This window comes from Trichosurus vulpecula, chromosome 4, assembly GCF_011100635.1.
Source record: "Trichosurus vulpecula isolate mTriVul1 chromosome 4, mTriVul1.pri, whole genome shotgun sequence".
Classification (NCBI taxonomy): Eukaryota; Metazoa; Chordata; class Mammalia; order Diprotodontia; family Phalangeridae; genus Trichosurus; species Trichosurus vulpecula.
This window is the reverse complement of record NC_050576.1, coordinates 97,280,802-97,302,023: the sequence shown is the minus strand read 5'-3', so window position 1 is coordinate 97,302,023 and position 21,222 is coordinate 97,280,802. Positions and strand designations below refer to the sequence as shown.

Here is a 21,222-nt window from a genome sequence, read left to right as displayed (position 1 = left end):
CAAAATATGGTAATTCCATTAGCCTTGCTGATGGTATAGGTCACTAAAAATGTCAGTAAACCTGTTCCTTTTCGTGTTTCTTTTTTATCTGTGTGACTTTATAAATTTTTAGTATAATCAGGCTTTGATGGATTTCGTATGCCTACATATTTTTAAACTATGAACAATCTTTATGATAACATTGGTTAAGTTGGAAAACAGCAAGCTGTGATTAATGAGTTTTAATAATAGAAAAATTTGATTTAGTGCAAATTATAAATGATAGTAGGTAGCATGTAATGTGAGCCAGATTTCAATTAATGTGACATGTGTGAACTAATGAAGGGTTTTAACTTGCCACAGCATAGCTTGTACTTTAATTGCTTTGCATATGGATGTAATATGCAGCTAAGTAGCAAAATACCAATATTTGTGTTAATTGTTTTTAAAAGAGCTCTGATCAAACTGGACAACATGAATTCTTTAGATTGAAACGCTGTCAGCCCAAAAAAGAAGAGACCTCTTACATTAGAGCAAAAATTTGATGTAATTGGATTACATGAACCTGGTCATAGCATCTCTAAAATAGCATGAGATGTTGGGATGCTTGAAGCTCTGGCATGGAATATTATAAAACATTCAGGTGAAATAAAAGAAAAGTTGTAAAGCTGGGTATCAGTCTTTAGTGGTTTGCAAACAGCTATGAGGAATAGGATGATAGGTAATAATGATAGGTTATGGGTTATGATGATAGAAATGGAGCATTTTTTTAGCTGTTTGGATTGAAGACTGAAATAAAAATGCAGTTCCTCTTAGCAGAGTATTCAGACAAAATCTTCAAATTTATTTAAATTTGCTTTAGGAAACATAAATGAAGTGGAAAACAAAAAAAAAACCTTTATTGTTAGCAGCTGGTTTGATCACTTTAAAATTGAGTTCACTTGTAAAATGTTAAAATTCCTGGAGAGATAACTAATTTAGATCAGGAAAAAAAACAGCTGTAAATCCTTCTGTTTTGAAGAAAAGGATCAAAGAAGTGGCTATAGTGATCAACAGATTTTTAAAAATGTATATGTAAGAAACTTATTCTGGAAGAGAACTGACATTTCTCAGAGAAAAAACTCAATCAGCATTTAGAGTTTCTAAGGATCACGTAATATTTTTATTGGAAAGTAGAAGGGGATTTTAAATGAAAACCAATGCTTGTTTATTCATTTCTAAATCCTTATAAGGTTAGAACCATCAATTGTTTCCAGTTCTTTGGCAGGCACATAAGAGAATGAGTGACTTAAGTTATCTTTAAAGATAACTTTAAACTAAAGATTGACCATATAAACAACAACAACAAAAAAAAATGTGATTGTATCAATAGATACAGAAAAAGCTTTTGATAAAATATGACATTCATATTAAAAACAATAGAAAGCCTAGGAATAAATGGAACTTTTCTTAAAATGAAAAGTAGTATCTAAAACCAAGAGCAAGCATTATTCGTGATAGGGATAGACTAAAAGCCTTTATATTAAGATTAGCATTATTATTCAGTATATTGTGCTAGAAATGCTTTTTATAGCAATAAGAAAAGAAAAAGAAGTTAAAGGAATAAGCATACACAATGAGGAAACAAAACTATCACCTTTTACAGATACAATAGTATTAGTAGAGACTCAACTAAAAGATGGGTTAAAAAAACCCACCAATTAACCTTTAGCAAAGTTATAGGATACAAAACAAATCCACAGAAAGTGTGAGCATTTCTACATTTTATTAACAAAACGCAGCAAGCAGAGCTAGAAAAAAAAATTGTTTAAAGTAACTGTAGGCAATGTAAGATACTTGGAAGTCCACTTGCCAAGATACACACAGGATACAACACACTCCATATAAATAAAGACATATCTAAACAATTGGAGAAATATTAATTGTTCATAGATAGCCTGATCCAATATAAGAAAAATAACAATACCACCTAAGTTAATTTGCTGATTCAGTGCCACACAGTCAAACTCCCAAAAGATTATTTTATAGAGCTAGGAAAAAATAACAAAATTTATCTGGAGGAACAAAAGATCAAGAATATCAGGGGAATCAATGAAAAAAATTGTGAAGGAAAGCAACCTAGCAAATACCAGATCTTAATCTACACTACAAAGTGATAATCATCAAGACAGTTTGTTACTGGATAAGAAATAAGAGTTCTTGATCAGTGGAATAGATTAGGTACTCAATATACAGAAGCAAATGAGCATGGTAACTAATGTTTGATAAACCCACAGAGCCCACCTATTGGGACAAGAACTGACTATTTGTCAAAACTTCTGGGAAAACTGGAAAGTATTCTGGCAGAAACTAGGCATAAATCAACATCTCACACTGTATATACTAAGACAAACTCAAAATTGGTACATTATTTAAATATAAAGGGGAGCACAGAAAAAAAATTACCTGTCACTTCTATGGATAGGGGAAGAATTTGTGATCAAACAAAAAATAGAGAGGATCATGATATGTAAAATGGATAACTTTAATTACATTAAATTAAAAATATTTTGTACAAACAAAACAAATGCAGCCAAAATTAGAAGAAAAGTAGGAAACAGGAAAGAAATTTATAGCAAATTTCTTTGATAGAGGTCTCATTTCTCAAATATGTAGGAATTGAGCCAGATTTATAAAAAGAAGAGCCATTCCCCAGTTGAAAATGGTCAAAGAATATGAGCATGTAGTTTTCAGAAGAAGAAATGAAAGCAATTAATCATCATATGAAAAAATAATCTAAATAAATAATAGAGAGATGCAAATTAAAATAAGCCTGTGGTATGCCATATACCTATCAGATTGGCTAAGATGACAAAAAAGGAAAATGACAAATACAAGAGGGGATGTAGGAAAATAGATGCTCTAATGCACTATTGGTGGATCTGTGAATTAGTCTAACTATTCTGAAGAATAATTTCTATGCCCAAAGGCTATAAAACTCTACATAGCCTTTGATGCAGCATTATTGCCACTAGTTCTGTACCCTAAGGAGATCGAAGACAAAAGAAAAGGACCCACATGTATAAACACTTATAGAAACTCTTTTTTTGTGTGTGGTGGCAAAGAATTTGAAATTGAGGAGACACCCATCTATTGGGGAATTGCTGAACAAGTTAAGGTATTTAAAGGTAATTGAATACTGTTGTATTCAAGAAATCACAGAAATGATAAAGAAGAATGAAATAAATGATAAAGGGGATGGTTTCAGAAAACCCTAGGAAAATTTATGTGAACTGATACAAGGTGAAATGAGCAAAACTAGGAGAACAGGTAAACCATAATGGCAAGATTGTAATGATAATCAGCTGTGACTTAGCAACTCTGACCAATGCTGTGATCTATGACAATGCCAAAGGACTCATGAAATGCTATCTCCTGAGAGAGGACTGATGGACTCTGAGTGCAGATGGACACATAGTTTGTTATTTACTTGTCTTGCTTTTTTCAACTTGGCTAGCGTGAGCATGTAAATTTTCAGAAAAGTGGATAAACTCTGCATTTAAATGAAGATTTAAAGAAAGAAGATAGTTCATTCTACACTTCTAAAATATTTTAAATAGTAATAATGCTGTTTTTCATCATGTCATTCGGCTTTACATATGTTATTCAGCAATTTAAATTTTTTATTTCTTTAACTATTCTTATTTTCTAGTAAGTTTGAACCAGAAATATATATATATATGTATTTTTTTTTCTTATCCTTTACTCATGTGTTGATAAATGAATAAAAGCTTATTTAAAAATTTGTTGTTTCTTATTTCCATTGGGCTGGAACTAATTACCATATTTTATAAAGAACTGTTATTTCAAATAGTGTGAAATCAAATAATGTGATCATTTCACTTTAATTGAAACCTAGCTATGCATTCAAGAAGGTAACTGAAACTAGGTCTCTGTTGAATTGGGTTGTCTTTCACACAGTAATATAGAAAATCTGTATTTAGCTGAGTATGTATTGACCCCACACACAGCTCATTTATACATTTTCATCACAGAATATATAGCTAAAATTCCTCCTATCGGAAATATACGGCTTTGTATTCACTAGCATATATTCCTTTATTCTTCCTATCCCCATAACATTTGTAGATATTATACCCAATTTATTCTTCACCTAATGGCTCAGCATGTCTTCCTTTGTTGTTGTTTATCCTTATTATAATATCATTGGCATGGTTAAAAATTTCTTGAAGTAGATTTTTTTTTCGTTATTCTGAAAAGTCATATATTTGATTATTTTCTTAGTCACTTAATTGTTCACTGCTACTTTGGCATTCCTATGACTTCCTGGAGGAAAACCTTTCTCTCACTAATGTTTAGTTGCTCTGAGGTAAAGTTGGTTCATGGATTCATATTGTTTGCATCTGTAGTACTTGAGACAAGAGGTTTATAAAAATAATAAGTGTAGATCTAAAGATAAACTAGTGTCAACAAGGTTAATTACTTAAATTTTTTTATTGCTCTCTTTTGTTTTTCTATTATCTATATTTCTCAATCTATTTCTTCCCTATCCCCCTCCCAGAGAACCTTATAGATGAGGAATAAAAAATATTGGGAGGGGGAAGAGGGGGGTGAGAGGGAGGAGTAAGCAAGACTAATCTGGAAATATAATAGAAGCCCGTTATTGGACCTCTGTCAGCAGTTACCTGGCTCCCCTATCTAAATTGTTTCAACCGTTCCCTTCTGCCACTTGTGAATTTTGCCTTATCCTCTTGGCTATCGTAATATCTTTCCTAGTGTTTAGCATAGTGCCTAGCGCATAGAAACCACTTACTAAATGCTTATTGACTTGACTTAAATGGTGTGCCCAAGGTTATATAACTAGTAAGTGAAAAAAGCCAGTACTGAAAACTAGTTCTTCCCATATTTCTCTCAGACTCCAAATCCAGTTTTCTTGACACCAACCTGCTTTCAATTGGTGTTCTCATGAAAATATAATTTTTTAAATTGCATTTTTTTTCTATGTAAAATGTGCCCTGTGATTGGGGGTTGACATAAGACATTTATGTTCTATTACTACTACCCTATTTAAGGCCCTTAACACCTTTTCCTTTTTTCATAAAGCTCAGGCCTGACCATGTCACTTATCCTTCCTCACCTTCTACCTCCAGTGAACTATTTTGTCATTTAAAGTTTTTTTTTTAATAACCTAGCCCTCATTTTCCACTTACTTAGTAGTACAACCATATCCGTCTGTTTGCCATTTTGCATCCATGATGTTATGATGTTCCATTTCTTGTGTATGTGCTTTAGCAGTGATTGTCCCCTTTGCCTGCCTGGAATATATTCCTTCCTCATTTCTCCCTTTTGTGTGTGTGTGTGTGTGTGTGTGTGTGTGTGTGTGTGTGTGTGTGTACACACACACCTGAAGATGTTTTTCATTTAGACTTAATAGTTAATACAATAAAAGCTTGGTCCATAAACTATTGCATCAATACCCAGTTATTCTCATGTCATTTTGAAATATTTAAGGACCTTATTTTATACACAGATACGTAACTAAACAGGCAGATGACAAGTCCAAATACTCTTTACTTAGTTGTTTAGGACATGGTATTGACTATAGTTTCAGATTGAAAATAGTAAGAGGTACTAAGGTATTACAGCAATGAGATGCATTATAAAAAATATCACAGCTTAACTTGCCCTGGTTAGAGAGATGTGCTACAACAGGAAGAAGCAGGGACATGAATATAATAGCATCAGTACTGGTCCTGTGGACCTAAGCCCAAGGACTCACAATGACCCAATACACTTACAAGAATAGTATAAGCAGCCAAGCACGTGGCAGAATACACAGCCAGGCTCAGAATTAACCAGATGGTAAGATTTCTTATATGGGGAGATGAATTAGGAGGGTCCAATCTCAGCTTCCCCAAGGTTGCCCTCCCAACCTTATTCTAGATCTCAGATGCCACCCTTGAACTGCTGGCATTTTTCTTGAAGTGGTGAAACAGTGGCCCAAAGACACAAACCTAAAATCAAAGCTCAAAAGGAGTATTCAGGATTCCAAAAAGTTTCACCTCAAACAGCAAAGTCAAACTAATCCCAGTGATCAATACTCTCAAGGTATTGCAATAAATTAGCAAACAAGTGGAAAATTGTTGGGCCTTCTAAAAAAAATCACATAAAATATTTTTGCTTAACATTCCTTTCTCCTAGTATTTCTCTTTCTCAAAAACTGCTTAAAATCCATCCTGATGTAAAAAGGCAGTCATTAGAATCTAATGAAGTAATATATGACAGCTGTAACCTCCAGAGTGACAGCTATCTCTCTGTTATTCAACCTTTATAGCAAAAATAAATCTTTTAAGACTGGAGTTTGTTAATACTAATTTGGTTAAAATGTAACTTCAGTATAAACCACTCTAGATATAACTTTATAATTAAACAAATTCCTAATTACCACCACACCACCCCTTTATTAGAAAGTGTTTGCAATGGGGGAAGCAGATTTAGGTTTCTAAGTAGATACATCCTATTTACTGTAGGCAAGGACTTAGGGAATATTAACAGTTTTCAAACATTTTCTTTTCCTTTAACAGTTTAGCTCATAATCTAGCAGTATGTGTATGTGTGTGTACATAGGGCCTTGTCTGTTAGAACATAGGCTTCTTGGGGGCAGGGAATGTTTCCCTTTTGTTTTTGTAGCACAATGTCTGGAACATAGTAGGTACTTATAAATGCTTGATGATTGATAGATTATTCCATCCTCCAGTCTCATCATTTTCCAGTCTGTAAATTAATTTTCTTAAAACTTCACCTTACATTTTTATCATTTTTAAGCTTATAATTCTTTAGTTTTCCACTGCCCTTCTTCCTATGTTATCTCTTGCAAATTTCCTACGTGAACCTATCATGGTAGCAAAACTTTACTTTGCTCTGTGAACAAATACGATTTCTTCAGCACTTGCATACTTTTGATCATTCGGTGTTCCAGTTTGCTTTTCTCCCCTTTCCTCTTTACTTAAACCTAAAGATTAGTGTTCTTCCAAATCTCACCTTCTTTGTTTTGACGGCTCTGAAATGATCTTTCCTTTCTCTAAACTTCAGTGGTTCCATCTGTATCAGTAAGGCAATAATAACAATGTAGATGATAATTGTCAAAATGCCTATGTAATTGTGTATCGCAAAGTATACGAGACTCTCCTCATGGAAAGTAGAAGTAAACCATTTATTCAGACACCAGAGAACCATATCCCACAAGCCATTTATCCAGTCTATCAGAGCAGTAAAATATTCAATACATAATATCACAACATGGAGCCTTGCCAACCCAAAACCTCTCTGACCCCCTGCTGTGATCTTCCCAAAGACAAACTCATAGTATAGATGTAAGTCTGTTTAGCTATCAGAGGTCGGCTTTCATTACCTCAGCTCTAATAGTCACAATGGTCATTAACAGTCATAACGGCTCACTCTCTCAGTATTTCCTGTGACACAACTTCCTTTTCCTGTCAGAAAGCTCCTCCCACCACGTGCATCTTAGGCTTCCTGTGACTAAGCAGATCACATGGCCTATTAATGGGCGGGAAAGATCTTCAAATCTAAATTGCTACTATATTTGGCCGCAAGATCTTTCTTATCCATTACGTAGGGCAATGGGAATTCTGGGATAACTGGTGTTTTTGATGTCCCATCTCCCACCAGTATGCAATCATTTTATTCATTAAGTCAACAAATATTTTAAAATTGCCAACCAGTGGCAGGAACTGTACTTGGCACTGTGTTAACAAAGCAGTCCTTCCCCAGAAAGAGCTTACATTTAAGTTCTGGGTGGGTGGAGGGTGCAGCTGGGGATTCTAATACAAGTATATACAAGTTCCTTTCGGAACAGTTTTTGCAGACTTTAACATGTGTATATTCATTGAATGGTTGCTGATACTTGTTTTATTATGAAACCTGTATATGTGTTGATATTGAAACTATTGTAAGAAGTATGAAGTTTGTATTCCTAAGATACATACTGGCGCCTAGCAGTTTACTTAAAGCATTCTAGGATATCTTATATATTTTCATCCCCGCCACCCCATTTTTTAAATTTTAAGCAGTTTTAATGCTTACCTTATGACATGAATCCAGGTGGCTTTTCTGATATCCTTTTGTGCCATAAGGTCCATAGGATAAAAAGGTTGGTTGTCTAGAAACTCTTGAGTCATCAGTCCTAAGCTGCTTAACTCCTCTTCTTGGGAGCCTCATAGTTGTGCTTATTTGATCTTAATTTCTTTAGTCTCTAACTGGGATTGCTTGTTTTATTATTGAGTGAATTTGGAATTCCAGGAGGATTGCCTTCAATGGAAGGGATCCTTTGGGAGAAATTTCAGATGCCCTTTGGTCTACGGACCCAGAGGAAATTTGCCTGAATCTCAGAGTGATTGGGGACCCCTAGAAAAATTTGCTGTGCCCTCTACAGAATGGGTTACCTAGAGAATTTTATCTAGTCCCCAGTTAGGATGACCTTATGTGACATGGAAATCATGGAAAAAATTTTTACCTAGTACAGTTTGGTTTCTCACCTATGCGTGAAGAGGTGACTTCAACCCTGTGGGGAGAGCCCCAGAGGATCAGAAAATTCTGTTGAAAACCTATACTTTCTCTCTGAGAAAGTAGGCTTGATTTTGTTTTCCTTTTGTTTTTCTTTCCTTTATTGTTTTGTCTTGGGAAAATTCTTTTGGGAAACAAGACAGAGTAAGCCACTAGCACTTTGTAAAAAATGTTTGTTTATTTGCATCATATGTATCCATACTTGTAAGGATATTTATTATAAGGTTTGATTATGAATTATGTCAAAAATTCTTCTCTTGAACCTCTTTAGTACAAGGCAGTGGGCAAAGAATCCAAAAAAGAACATCAGACCCTCCCAAAGTCACTAAAGAACTATCTTTTAGATTGGGTTTTTTTTTGGATTTTACCTTTCTCAAATTCTAGGAGATTTGCACTGGTAAGAAAATAGTAAAACTTGGAGGTGAGTGTAAGGGTTGTATTGAAACCATATATACCCCATGATACCCTAACTAGATGAGAGAACTCTTCCCAGTAAATCAATCAATCAACCAGAAGTTCTTAAACTAAGTATAAAAAGACCTTCAACTAGAATGAATTGTGTTATTATAGTCCAGGGAAACCTGACCAAGTAGCAGGGATCATCTATAAAGTATCAAAAAATTAAGCAAGGTAGTAATTTTTCCAGAAAATCGAATATCTTGCTTTCTAATACATTCCTGAGAAGGAATTTCCAGGGCATGGAAGGAAGGTCCTTGGCCAGGTCTCTCCCTGGTCTCCCAAACCCTGTTTGACCAGAAAAAGACTTTCAGCTTCAGATGGAGGATAGTAGGCTTGCAGTCTGCCCATCAGTGTTCTAAATGGCATTCCCAGATGAGCTGGTGATCTGGAGTATATCTACAAGGAACCCAGCAAAGAGATCACACTATGCCTAACAGGAAATTTTGAAGAATCTACTAGTGGTAAAAAAAAAAAAGGCTCCAGGTAATCAGGAGCTATGAGTTATTCTTTTGGTATAGCGATCTCTAAGCCTGAGGCCTCTTTCCTCTGGACTTTTTACTTGAGGGAAAGTTTCTCACACAGAGAATTTTTGCTAGATGTTTTATACCAACTGTGTATAATGTACCACCTTAGAAAATATCTCTAAAGACTTCTTAAGGCTAGCTAACTACATTAATTCTCAACAAATAATTTTGCGAGGAAAACATACCAGTGGAGTCTCAAGTCAGTGACGTTACAGAATTACCTTTGGCCGTCCAGGGCTGCTTTTAAAAACCTGATGGGGGACAAGTAGCCAGCTTGGGGAACCACTCATTAATGGAACTGGGTTTGGAGAGGATCCTCAGCATACATGGGCAACATCAGATTAAGGAAATACCATCTTCAACTTCTCACCTTTCCAGTTCATTTTCCATGTAGCTGCCAAGTTATTGTTCATAAATACAATTTTGACTATGTCAGCCCCTTGTTCAGGAACCTTGATTAGTTCTTGAGGGTAGGATAAAAAAACAAACTCTTTTGTTTGACATTTAAAGCCCATAATAATCTGGCTTCATCCTACCTTTATAGGAATGTTGCACATTTCTCTCCATTCATTGTGTTACATCCAAACAGACCCATTTGCTGTTCTTTGAACATGCCGTTACATCTCCTGTCTTTGCTCTTCCCCAGACTGTTACCCATGCCTAGGATGCAGTCTCCCTTCGTCTAATAGAATCCTAAGGCTATTTTAGTGCTGGTTCAAATGGTGTCTTCCTACAGGAGGCCCATCACGACACACCACAACATCCCCCTGTATCCCCTTGCCATCCATCCTCCATGGTGTAGAGCCCTTCCTCCTTGAGTACCAGAACTAATTTATTTATTTGTTTTTTACCTTTGTATTCCCAGCACCTGTAGCACAATGCCTTCCACAGAATAAACACTTTTATTTGATTAATGCTAAAGAGTTAGCTTCCAAATCTATTTTAATTAATTCCACTTCATAGAATGTTTATTATATTCAGTATAGAATAGCAATGGCCTATTCTGTTTATTTTTTTCCTGCTGTGAAAATGCCTTTCTGTAGCAGTTAATCAAATTTGTATATATAGGTATTTTAAATTTTCACTCACCTCTTGTGTGTTTTTTTGTAAAATAAGCAGAATTATATTGCCATTGATATCCTTTCCAGATAAAATTCTCTGATAGATATATTGCTATAGACTTGCCTCAGTGATACAGTTGTGATTTTAACTTAGCATACCAAAATGAAATAATTTTTTTCTCATGCATTACAAAAGAACCAAGAGAGATTTGTCAGTGAACAAGTTCTGAAAATTCAGCCTTCCCAAGTTATGGTGAATTAAAACGACATTAAATGGAAATTACAATTTAGGTTGAAAATAAAATTACATGTTGCATATAAAGGGTATATTGTATATAAAATATATATAAAATGTACCTTGTATATAAAAGGTGCTCAGTAAATATTTGTTGATTTAGAATCAATTTTAAAAAATTACAAAGTATTTTTACCTGCCCTTTAAGTGGCAATTCTTATTCCTTCCTCTAAAAAACTAAAGATAATTAAAAATATTTTCTGTTTATATAATATCTTTAAAAAGCAATTTTCAGGAAATATGAGTCTACATTTTCAAAGCAAAATCAAACTAATTAGAAGGCCATATTTATATTTACTTTTCCTTTCAAGAGGAGCAAACAATTTCTGTACTAATGACTCATGTTATATTTCTGTCTTGAGATCTCCTGTAACTCTGAGAGATATCTTTTGATGATTTATACTTTGAATTACTCCCTCTCATCAGAAAATAATAGCTTATGACTGTTATTTAGTATCTGATTGACATGTAGTATGGTGCTTATTATCAATTTTGTTTTTTTGCCAGTAGTGAAGAATTTGTTTTAAAGTATTGTGTCCATATATGAAAAAGAAATAGGATTTAGTTTTGTTGGTTAAAATGAACAGAAAACAAAACTTTTCTGCTAATTATGGTATAATCTGTTTTTAGGTTATAATTTTTTGATGGTGATGGTACTGTTTGTATGTCAATATTTATAATGACTATCTTCTGTAAATATTGCTGTTTATGCTGTATATTTCCCTTCTAACAATTGACAAAAACAGAACCTTCAATAGAATAGGTGCTTGATATTTGTTGATGAGTGAGCTTTTTTGGTAAAAATTTACTTTTAATATCTGATACTCATCATTTGAAGTTTAATTATAGGTCCTAAGAAGTTTTAAAACAATAGAAAACTGATAGTTTTACATTTAAAGTTATTTCAGAAATAAAGTGTGATGTGATAAATATTTTAAAGTTGAGAAATTTTTGTCCTACATTCTGTATAAAGAAGAAAACATCACAGTGATAAACTATGCTTCCTTTTCTCCAAACTCTTAGAATTAAAGGCTTGTAGAGAACAAAGTGAGCAAGGGAAACTTCCTGATAACAGAAATTAAACTGTTTAATTTGTTCAGTTTTATTGCTACTCACTTAAATAGTGGTCTGTAATACATCTATATGCACATGCATGTGCACGTACATATATGCATATGTGTATATGTACATAGATTGTATATACATATACCTACATATGTAGTCACTTATAGTCATCCATCCTTTCTTATGAATTGCCTTGGGACAAAAGTTTTTAGAAGAACTTTATGCCTTAATGGGTCACAGTTCTTATTTTGTGAGCCTTTCCAAAGTTAGTGTGCTTTATGAAGATATGAGAATCTTGTACTTTGTCTCTTAATAAACTTTTCTCCTGTCAGAATTATTTCTTTCAAATTTATTTTGGTTGATTTTAATTGCTTTTTAAAGTGTGAACTGATTTATCACCAACACCTAATCCCTTATACTGGAGGCTTACTGTTACTTCTCACTCTCAACTTCGTTATGCCATTTAATAATGACTTAATTTCAATGAAATCTGCGTGGTATTTAATAAGATTTTGTTAATTTGATGAGTAATTTCTTTGATTTCACCTTCCCCCCATTGTATGTACTACTCTACTAGATTTATTAAATGCATTCACTATGTTTTGTTCTTACTTATATTTTTTTTTTTATTGACTAGCAGTCTTACTTCGTTGCCCCTGATTTAACTGGACTACCAACAATACCTGAAAGTGTAAGTATTTTAGTATTTTCAAATCAATTTTCTCTTTGGAAATTTTCTGAACAGAGCTTAGAAAAGTCATTTTTGTGCCGTAGGCAGGGTTTGAAAATTGTGCTCCCTATATTTCTAGTGAAGACTTTGAGCTTTCACTGTAACACGTACAGCTTGATTTATCACAAAGTAAATACTTATGTATGTTGCAGAGTAGAATTCCCTGACATCAAAAAATATGTGCCTTTATTAAAATGAATAATAATAAATTCCTTCATCACATGCACCCCGCTATATATTGCATGATATTCAGCAATCTTACTTGCCTAACCTTAGTCCTGGCTATGCTTGGAAATGGAATTTGATAAAGAGGGATTGAAATAACATTGTAAGCTATTTCAAGGGGGCATTATGCTCAGGGAAGAGATGCTTCCTTCAGAAGCTAAGAAGCTTGGTTCTGTGCCTGGGGCTCTCATCCCTTCTTTTCAATTCTCTTTTCCTTTTCCCATTAACTAGGTATGTCTGAATCTGGGTAAGGGTATAAAAAGGATTTACTTTCCATTTATTTAGGACAGGTGAACAGTAATGCTTATTCTTTATTTCCAAATGGTCTCTTTTATCAATTAGATTAGATTCCTTCTACTATGAATGTAGCTTTTGTTTCTAGTGTATAGGAATGAATACAGAAATTAAGAGAATAAAATAGAAAAATGCATTTGCAATTTCTGACATGACCACCACATTTTTGAATATCTGTATTGGACTGCATTCAAATCATTCATGTTCTATGACATGATTTCCTTCTTTTTAATTTTAAATAAGAAGTTTTTTGTAGGTCTTGAATTTTGTAACGTAATGCAAAATGTTATCATTTAAATGGAATAAAATCTAAAATGTTGACATTTAAAATGAAGCTCAACTAGAAAAATTTTGTAGTACTACACTATTTTTTAAAAATTAGGACTTGTAATATAGCTTTCTGTATATGGAATAGTACTTTGCATTGCTACTGATTGTTAATTTCTTTTCCTTACTCATGTCTCTTCAAATGTAAAATGTGCTTATCCCATGGTGTTTTCAGGTTATACAGTAAACTTAATAAAGGGTTTATTGTATGTGGGTGTGTGTTTCTATTTTTGGATAATTGCAAGAAAATAAGAAACTTTTTCTATCTTTTGCATAATTTTTCCATTTGTCTGAAAGTAAAAAACAGGCACAACACAAATAACTAAATGGAAACATAACTGAAGGAAAACAAGGCAATAATAAATACTATCTGATATATTTAGGTTTTCCTTTGTTCTTCTGTTCTTTAAAAAAAATTATCCAATCTAACAAATTTCTTTCCCACTGTCCAATTACATTTGTCACGGGTGGATGACTTTATTGAACTGACAGAAAAAATTTTAAGTAATATTCTATAGTTGCCAGTTTATTAATATCAAGACAAAAAATAGCATAACCATAATGTGTTAGTTTTACTATCTGCCAAACCCAAATAACCCATCTGCAAAAACTGTGTAGCAAGCTGCTTAGAGATCCCAGTATTCTTATTGTGGGTCTGAGACAGCCCATCAAAGCCCTTAAATCCCTTAATAGTTTCTGTACCCTTGTGTACTGTGTATCATGGGCCAGTTACCGCCTGTTACATTTTCCCTTGAGACTGACTGACAGTACTTCAACTTATACACCCTGGCCCCTTCACTGCAGTGTGCTTCTCTCTGTTACAAATGGCAGATGCTAGTTACTACCCTCCCCCAACTCTTTGCTCAGAAATAAATGTACAGCTGAGAGGGCTAATTACCTGATTCAGCTATTTAGATAATTTCCTCCCCATCCCCCAGAAAAAGCTACTTTTCTGGAACTTTAAAACAAACAAAAACTTTAGCAGACTGTAACAGAATATAGACCTTCACATTTGTAATAAATTATTTTTTACTTAAAAAACAATAAATTATGTCTTTTAGCTATATATAAGAAGAGTGTGAGAGAAAAAAGGATGAACAAATAAATATGACTCCCATATACAAACTAATTCCCCATTTAGTACTTTGATATTTATATAAGACTATTATCTAAACAAATGGTTACTCTCTTCACCAGTGGAGATCACAGCCCATTCATGCTGTTCCATCCTGTGTAATGGTTGATCATGTCCTTTCATAGTTTTTCTATAAGAGTTTCTACTCATGTATTAGGAAAACTTCCTCTAAGTTTTCATGTTTTATAGATATCAATTTAACATTTAGATTATACATCTGTTAGAAATTTTTAAAAATACAAGTTAAATAATCAGCATTTGATAATTATCATTATTAAACCTGACATTTTTATAATCTTTTAAAAGCTTGAAATCTGTTTCATATACACAAAATGGAAAGTCCTAAAAAGAGTTTTGAAAATGGACCAGTTGTTTTGGAAGATGTAGTGGATTTAAATGTAGAAAACTCAAAGACAGTATCCTATATTGTTAGGATTCAGGAGACCCAGGTTCTAATCCCTCATCTGAAACTTAGCTATGTGACTCTCACTTTTTGAACCTCAGTTTCCTCATCTTTAAAATGAAGGGTTAAGACTAGATTAAATCTGTAGTACCTTCCAAGTATAAAGTGCTGTGTAATTCTAGGAAACTAATTTTTTCGCATTTATCTTTTCGGACTGAGTCAAAGATGATCAGCAGCCATCTTCACTGGTTCACCACTGACCCTTCAGGTCTAAATTACTTTATACAGCAAGAGGTTTGGTCTCCTCTCTCACGATTGCTAACATTGCTAGATTGTGCTGGTGAACTATATAGTTCCATGGGGTTTGGGCCAGGGTGGTAGTGGTGGTTGTAATTGTCAACTGCATATTTAACTGCCTTATTTTCTCATTTTACCAAACACTGTTTAAGTTAGAGCTCGCTGTAGGGTGCTGCTATTGTCAGGTTGATTCTCTACCATAGCCAGTTTCTTCTTCACTTTCTACTTTTTGCTTACACTTAGGATGTTTTAATGTATAAAGAATATTTGTTATACTTAACATTTTTAATACTTTTAGGAAAGAAAGTTCACATTTTAATGAAGGTGGGCATGAGAAAGACCTTTTTATGTTGAAAGTTTATCATATTAGGGGAGGATTTTTATGTACTTAGGAAAAATAAGTGGAACTTTGCTGAAGTATTGCTTGATATACTGTAGAATTTAATCTAAGGGAGATTTCATGGATTGAATCCAAGGGATTTTAGCGAAGTCCCTCATTAATTAATTAGGTAGCATTAATAAACAAAAGACACCCCCCCAACATCAGTCTAGGAAATGTTCCCAGTATACTATAAAGTAAATGTGTGTGTCTGTGTCTGTGGCTGTGCCTGTGTGTCTCAGTGTCTGTATAATAGTAGTATAATCTTCCTAATTTGACCCAGGCAGTAAAGTAATATTAAATAACATTACTTTGATGAATATTTGTTCTTAAGAGCACTTTTTAGAAAAATTCATTTTTTATATAGATACACAAAATATACTTTATATCCCCTGTTAACATGTAACTGAGTATTTTTTTACTCATCCAGAGAAATCTTACAGAATATTTTGTTGCTGTGGATGTGAACAATATGCTGCAACTGTATGCCAGTATGCTACATGAAAGGCGCATCATCATTACTGCTAGCAAATTAAGCACTGTAAGTACTTCACACATTTCCTTTTAAGTAGGCTATATTGAGCTTTTCACAAAGAAGACCTACAGACCTCTGAAGATTTAGATATGTTCCATGTGTACTTATAAGACAATATCTACATACTTTTTTGATATATGGTTTTAATCTGGCTCTTGAAGTACAAAAGTCTGATTTATATAAGGCCTACTCAGATACATTAAGTCAGGTTAATTATTTTTTTCTTATCAGGAGATGAGACTTCTTTAACTCTCCAGAGTTCATTTCAGTGCCTCCTACCGTATAAAGAATTCTTAAGAGCTATTATGAGATCTTTATTATTCACTTGTGGCTTTTTCCATTGGAGCTACTTGAAAGAAATCAAGGGGCCATGATAATAGCTCCTATCCTAACCTGGTAATAGGTAGATTCATCTTTGTTCCAGAGTAGTGCTTTGGGAGTGTAATAGCTCTGATTTGGAGGAGCTTTTCAAACTGATAATAACTTACAACTCAATAGCATTTTTTTATTATAGATTTTATGCTACTGTCCTTCCTAAAATGTTCTATGTGGAGGCCTTTCTTTTTAGCATAGACTATTTAAATATCATAATTTTACATTGTTAAAAAATGTTGAGAAGTACTTTGATATGCACATTAGTTTTTATTTCAAGTGATAAAATGGTGGTGGTAGAGTTAACATTGTTGTATTATATCTAAATAGATATTTTAAGATAATTTTATTTGACAAGTATTTATTGTTTAATTACATATTTTCCATTTTAAAGCTCGGTCATTTTACAAATTATTCATCACTACTTATATAAGCAATTACTAACTTTTCATATTTTGACTTCATATAGTAGAAATACCTTTCTCATTTCATAGAATTTTGAGTTGGAAATTACCTTAGAGGTCCTGTAGTTCAACACCTTAATTCACCTGCTGGACGACTCCTCAATTTCCTTTGCTGGGTTGTAATCCAGAGTGCTATCTCCCAGAACTCTGTTTCGGACCTTTTTCTATTTCCCTTCTATACTGTTTATACAATAAGTCAATAATGATGAGATCACCAAATAAAATAAAGAGAGAAGAGAAAAGGGCTCACAGAACAGAGCCCTGAGCAGCACCTATGGGTAGCAGATTTGACTTAGATGAAGATCCAGCAAAGGAAACAGTAAAGGCCTTGTAGATGGGAAGGAGAACCAGGAGAGGGTAGTATTATGAAAACCTAGAGAAAAGAGAATATGAAGGAGAAGACTGTGATAGTGTCAAAGGCTACAAGGAAGTGAAGAAGGATGAGAATTTAGAAAAAGCCATTAGATTTGGCAGTTTAATCTTTGATTGGTAGTAACTTTAGAGAGAGGAGTTTCAGTAGACTATTGAGGAAAAGAAGAGGAATCACCTATTGTAGATGGCCTTCTCAAGGAGGTTTAGCCATAAGAGGGAGGAGATAAGAGATGATAGCAGGGGTGGATTATCCCATGGATTATCATCTCTATAAAGATGATTCCTCATTCTATTTTTCCTGACCTAATCTCTGTTCTGATCTTCAGTCTAATATCTCCAATTGCCTGTTGAAAATCTGGAACTGAATATAACATAAACATCATAAACACAACATGTTAAAAACTGAACTCATTTTTTTCTCATATGCCTCAAGCCCTTTCCTCTTCCTAACTTCCTTCCCTTTTATTGGCTTCCTTACTGTTGTTCACACAAGACATTCCATCTACCTACTTTTGGCTTTTTCATTGGCTCTTTACCAAGCCTGGAATTCTTTCCCTCCACATTTCTTCTTCCTGTCTTCCCCAGCTTCCTTCAAGTCTCAGCTGAAGTTCCACCTTCTGCAAGAATTCTTTCCTAGTCCTACTTATCCTTAGTGCCTTCATTCTGAGACTATCTCCAGTTCATTTGTTCTGTGTTGTTTGTACATGGTTGTTTGCACATTGTCTCCCATTAGACTGTGACTTTTTTTGCATCTTTTTGCATCTCTAGAGCTAAGCATAACATTTGGCACATAATAGGCATTTAAAAAATGCTTCTTAGGGGCAGCTAGGTGGCCCAGTGAGTAGAGCAGTGGCTCTGGAGTCAGGAGGACCTGAATTCAAATCTGGCCTCAGACACTTGACACACTTATTAACTGTGTGATCTTGGACAAGTCACTTAACCCCAATTTCCCTGCCTTCCCCCCTCCAAAAAAATGCTTTTTGACTAAATGTCAAGGCCATCCATTGTGAGATTCTCTTATTCCCATCTCCCTATTTCATTCCTCAAAAACTCTCTATACCTTTCTCCAGTTTCTGATCCTTTATAGACACAGAGAAGTTGTAACACTGGTGGAACTGGGACTTACAACTAAGCACTCTAGACTCCTAATCCCCTTCTCTCTCATACCTTGGTGCTAACATGTTTTTTGAGAAAAGGACATGCAAATAATTATAATAGCTTGATTTATAGGTATAAAGGGAAAAAATCTGAATATGATGTTTTCAGATACTAAAAAATGTGTTTTGTTGAGTATTTCTCACATTTTAAAATTGTGTTATTTTATGTAAAAACATTTTAACCAAAAATAATCACTTAGGCATAGGACAGTGTTGTTAAAAACAGTACATTTCACATTAGAGGAGTTGTGAGAAAGTATGCCAATTTGAGCACTGTTTGTTAGTGAATCTGTGAATTGGTGTAGCCATTCAAAAAAGCAATTTGAAACTATGCTTAAAAAGTTAACTAAACTTTGTATACCCTTTGACCCAACTCTACTACTGCTATGCTTATGCATCAGTGAGATTAAAGAAAGAAGAAAAAGACCTACATACAAAAAATGTTTGTAGCAGCTCTTTTTTTTGTAGTAGCCTCAAACTTGAAACCAAGAGGATGGCTAAACAAATTTTGTTACCTGAATGTAATTTGAATGTTTATTGACAAAATGGACAATTTTCGAGGAAACTGGGAAGACCTTTATGAACTGATACAGTGACATGAACAGAACTAGGATACCAATTTATATAATAACAGCATTACAGAGAAAAACATCTTTGATAGTCTTTAGAACTCTGATAAATGTATTGATAGTCATAAATCACTAGTCCAAAGAACTGAAGATTAAACATGACACCCATCCCTTGATAGAGAAGCAATGGACTTAAATTCAAGGGGCATATGTTTTCTCTTATGGCCAAAATGGGAATTTATTTTGATGGACTATGAATATTTGTTAAGAGGGTTTTGGTTTTCATTTTAAAAATTTCTCATTGGCAGGCAATGAGAGGTAGAGATAATTTGTAATATGGATATATATATATATACACATAAATGTTTTTAAATAGAGTACTTTTGAGTGAAAAGAAATAGTTTTATTACATTTATTGGGGTACTATTAATATTGTTGCATGACTTTTCTAAGATTAATGATTTTAGTCATGGCAGAATAATCTGAATGATTTAAAAGCATTTCCATACATATTTTAATTTCACTTCACAACAAACCAATGAGGTAACATTCAATTTCACAAATACAATGGCAGTTACAGGATTAAAACTCAGGAAAGATGCCTCCTATCTCAGTTTTGTTTTCACTAGGTCATATTTGATTTATTATTTGAAAAAAGTCACAAAAATAAAAAAAATGATTTTTGATAAATTCTGAAGGCTTAAAAGTTAACTTCATATTTCAGAAGTTGACATGATCAATTTGTCACAACTTCATGTGTCACAGATGTCTTAGCTCATGAAGTTTCTATAGCTATAGTTATTTATAGATCATATTGGAATTACTCTGGAGACTTAATGTTTAACTCTCAATGCCAGTTTTCATTGTATTTTCATATTTTGAAAAATGTCCATCATGTTCTTGGAAAAGTCAGTTCTAGACCACTTAATTTTTCTTAGTCTTCATTATAAAAATACTTTTTTGAGTAATTCCTTAGCACTTAATCTGGTACAGAATTAATTATTTTAAAATGATATTTAGTTATTTTTTTGTGATTTTTACATTAAATGAATTGGATTAGATGACCTTTATTGTCTCTTAAAGCCCTTAGATTCTGCAGTTCTAACAATTTTTTCAATTTAATAAATCATTTACTTTTTTGAATTTGCATGTAAGATCCTGAGGCCTTTGCAAATATTTTTAGCTCAACTTTGAAAAAAAATTACTTCCTCTCCCCTAAATGACTTATATTTGTTTTCTTTAGGACTAGTAAAGAGTAAAAAAAAAAAATCAACTTATCAGGTAGCATTTATTTTTAAGTATAGTTAACTACTTGATTAGAATAGACTGATGTGGATTGCATGTTTATTTATCTATAACTTAACACTTTTATTTGTGAAATATTTTTAAAAATATAAAATGCATTTTAGAAAATATTGCTATCCACATTCATTATCAATAAGTTTTATTAAAAAGGACATTTCACTTTAACATTAACTAATTCAGCTGTTTTCAGAAATGACTTTAGTACATGCTTGGTATTGTTAAGGGACTTATCTTCTATCGTTGAAATCACCTTAATTCCAAGTATTTATGACAGTTCATTAAGATCTGGCTATGATGTCACCTCTTAAATACTTCATTTCATTATCATAGGACAGTAGGACTAATAAGAACATGATTACTCAGTTCCTCTTTTCCTGTCTCCTAACCCTTTTTGGTGTGGCAGACACTGAATTACTTGAATTGCAACATTTAACTGCTGTAATTTTTATGCTTTGGTCATATTAAAGATCAAGGAGTGAGTGGTATTGTTGTATAGAACAAAAAATACCCTTTTGAGATTTATTTGAGATTTAATTACATTTTCTTTAGAAAGGTGGCAAGGGCCACAATGAATTGACCAACATTTTCAGTTGGCAAATAAATTAATGCATTCTTATTTCATGTATTAACAAAACTTAACTGTGTATCTGGTTTTAATATGAGAAAATTTCACTTTAACATACTTCAACAGA

At 33.4% G+C, this 21,222-nt stretch overlaps 1 protein-coding gene across 1 annotated transcript in view; it reads left to right on the top strand.

Moving 5' to 3' along the window:
• DENND1B (DENN domain containing 1B) overlaps positions 1-21,222 on the top strand; it is a 388,444-nt gene that overhangs the window by 245,240 nt on the left and 121,982 nt on the right. Inside the window, exons 8-9 of the mRNA XM_036754915.1 lie at positions 12,604-12,657; positions 16,187-16,297. Of these exons, the coding sequence (XP_036610810.1) occupies positions 12,604-12,657; positions 16,187-16,297 (165 nt within the window). The remainder of the gene's footprint in view (positions 1-12,603; positions 12,658-16,186; positions 16,298-21,222) is intronic.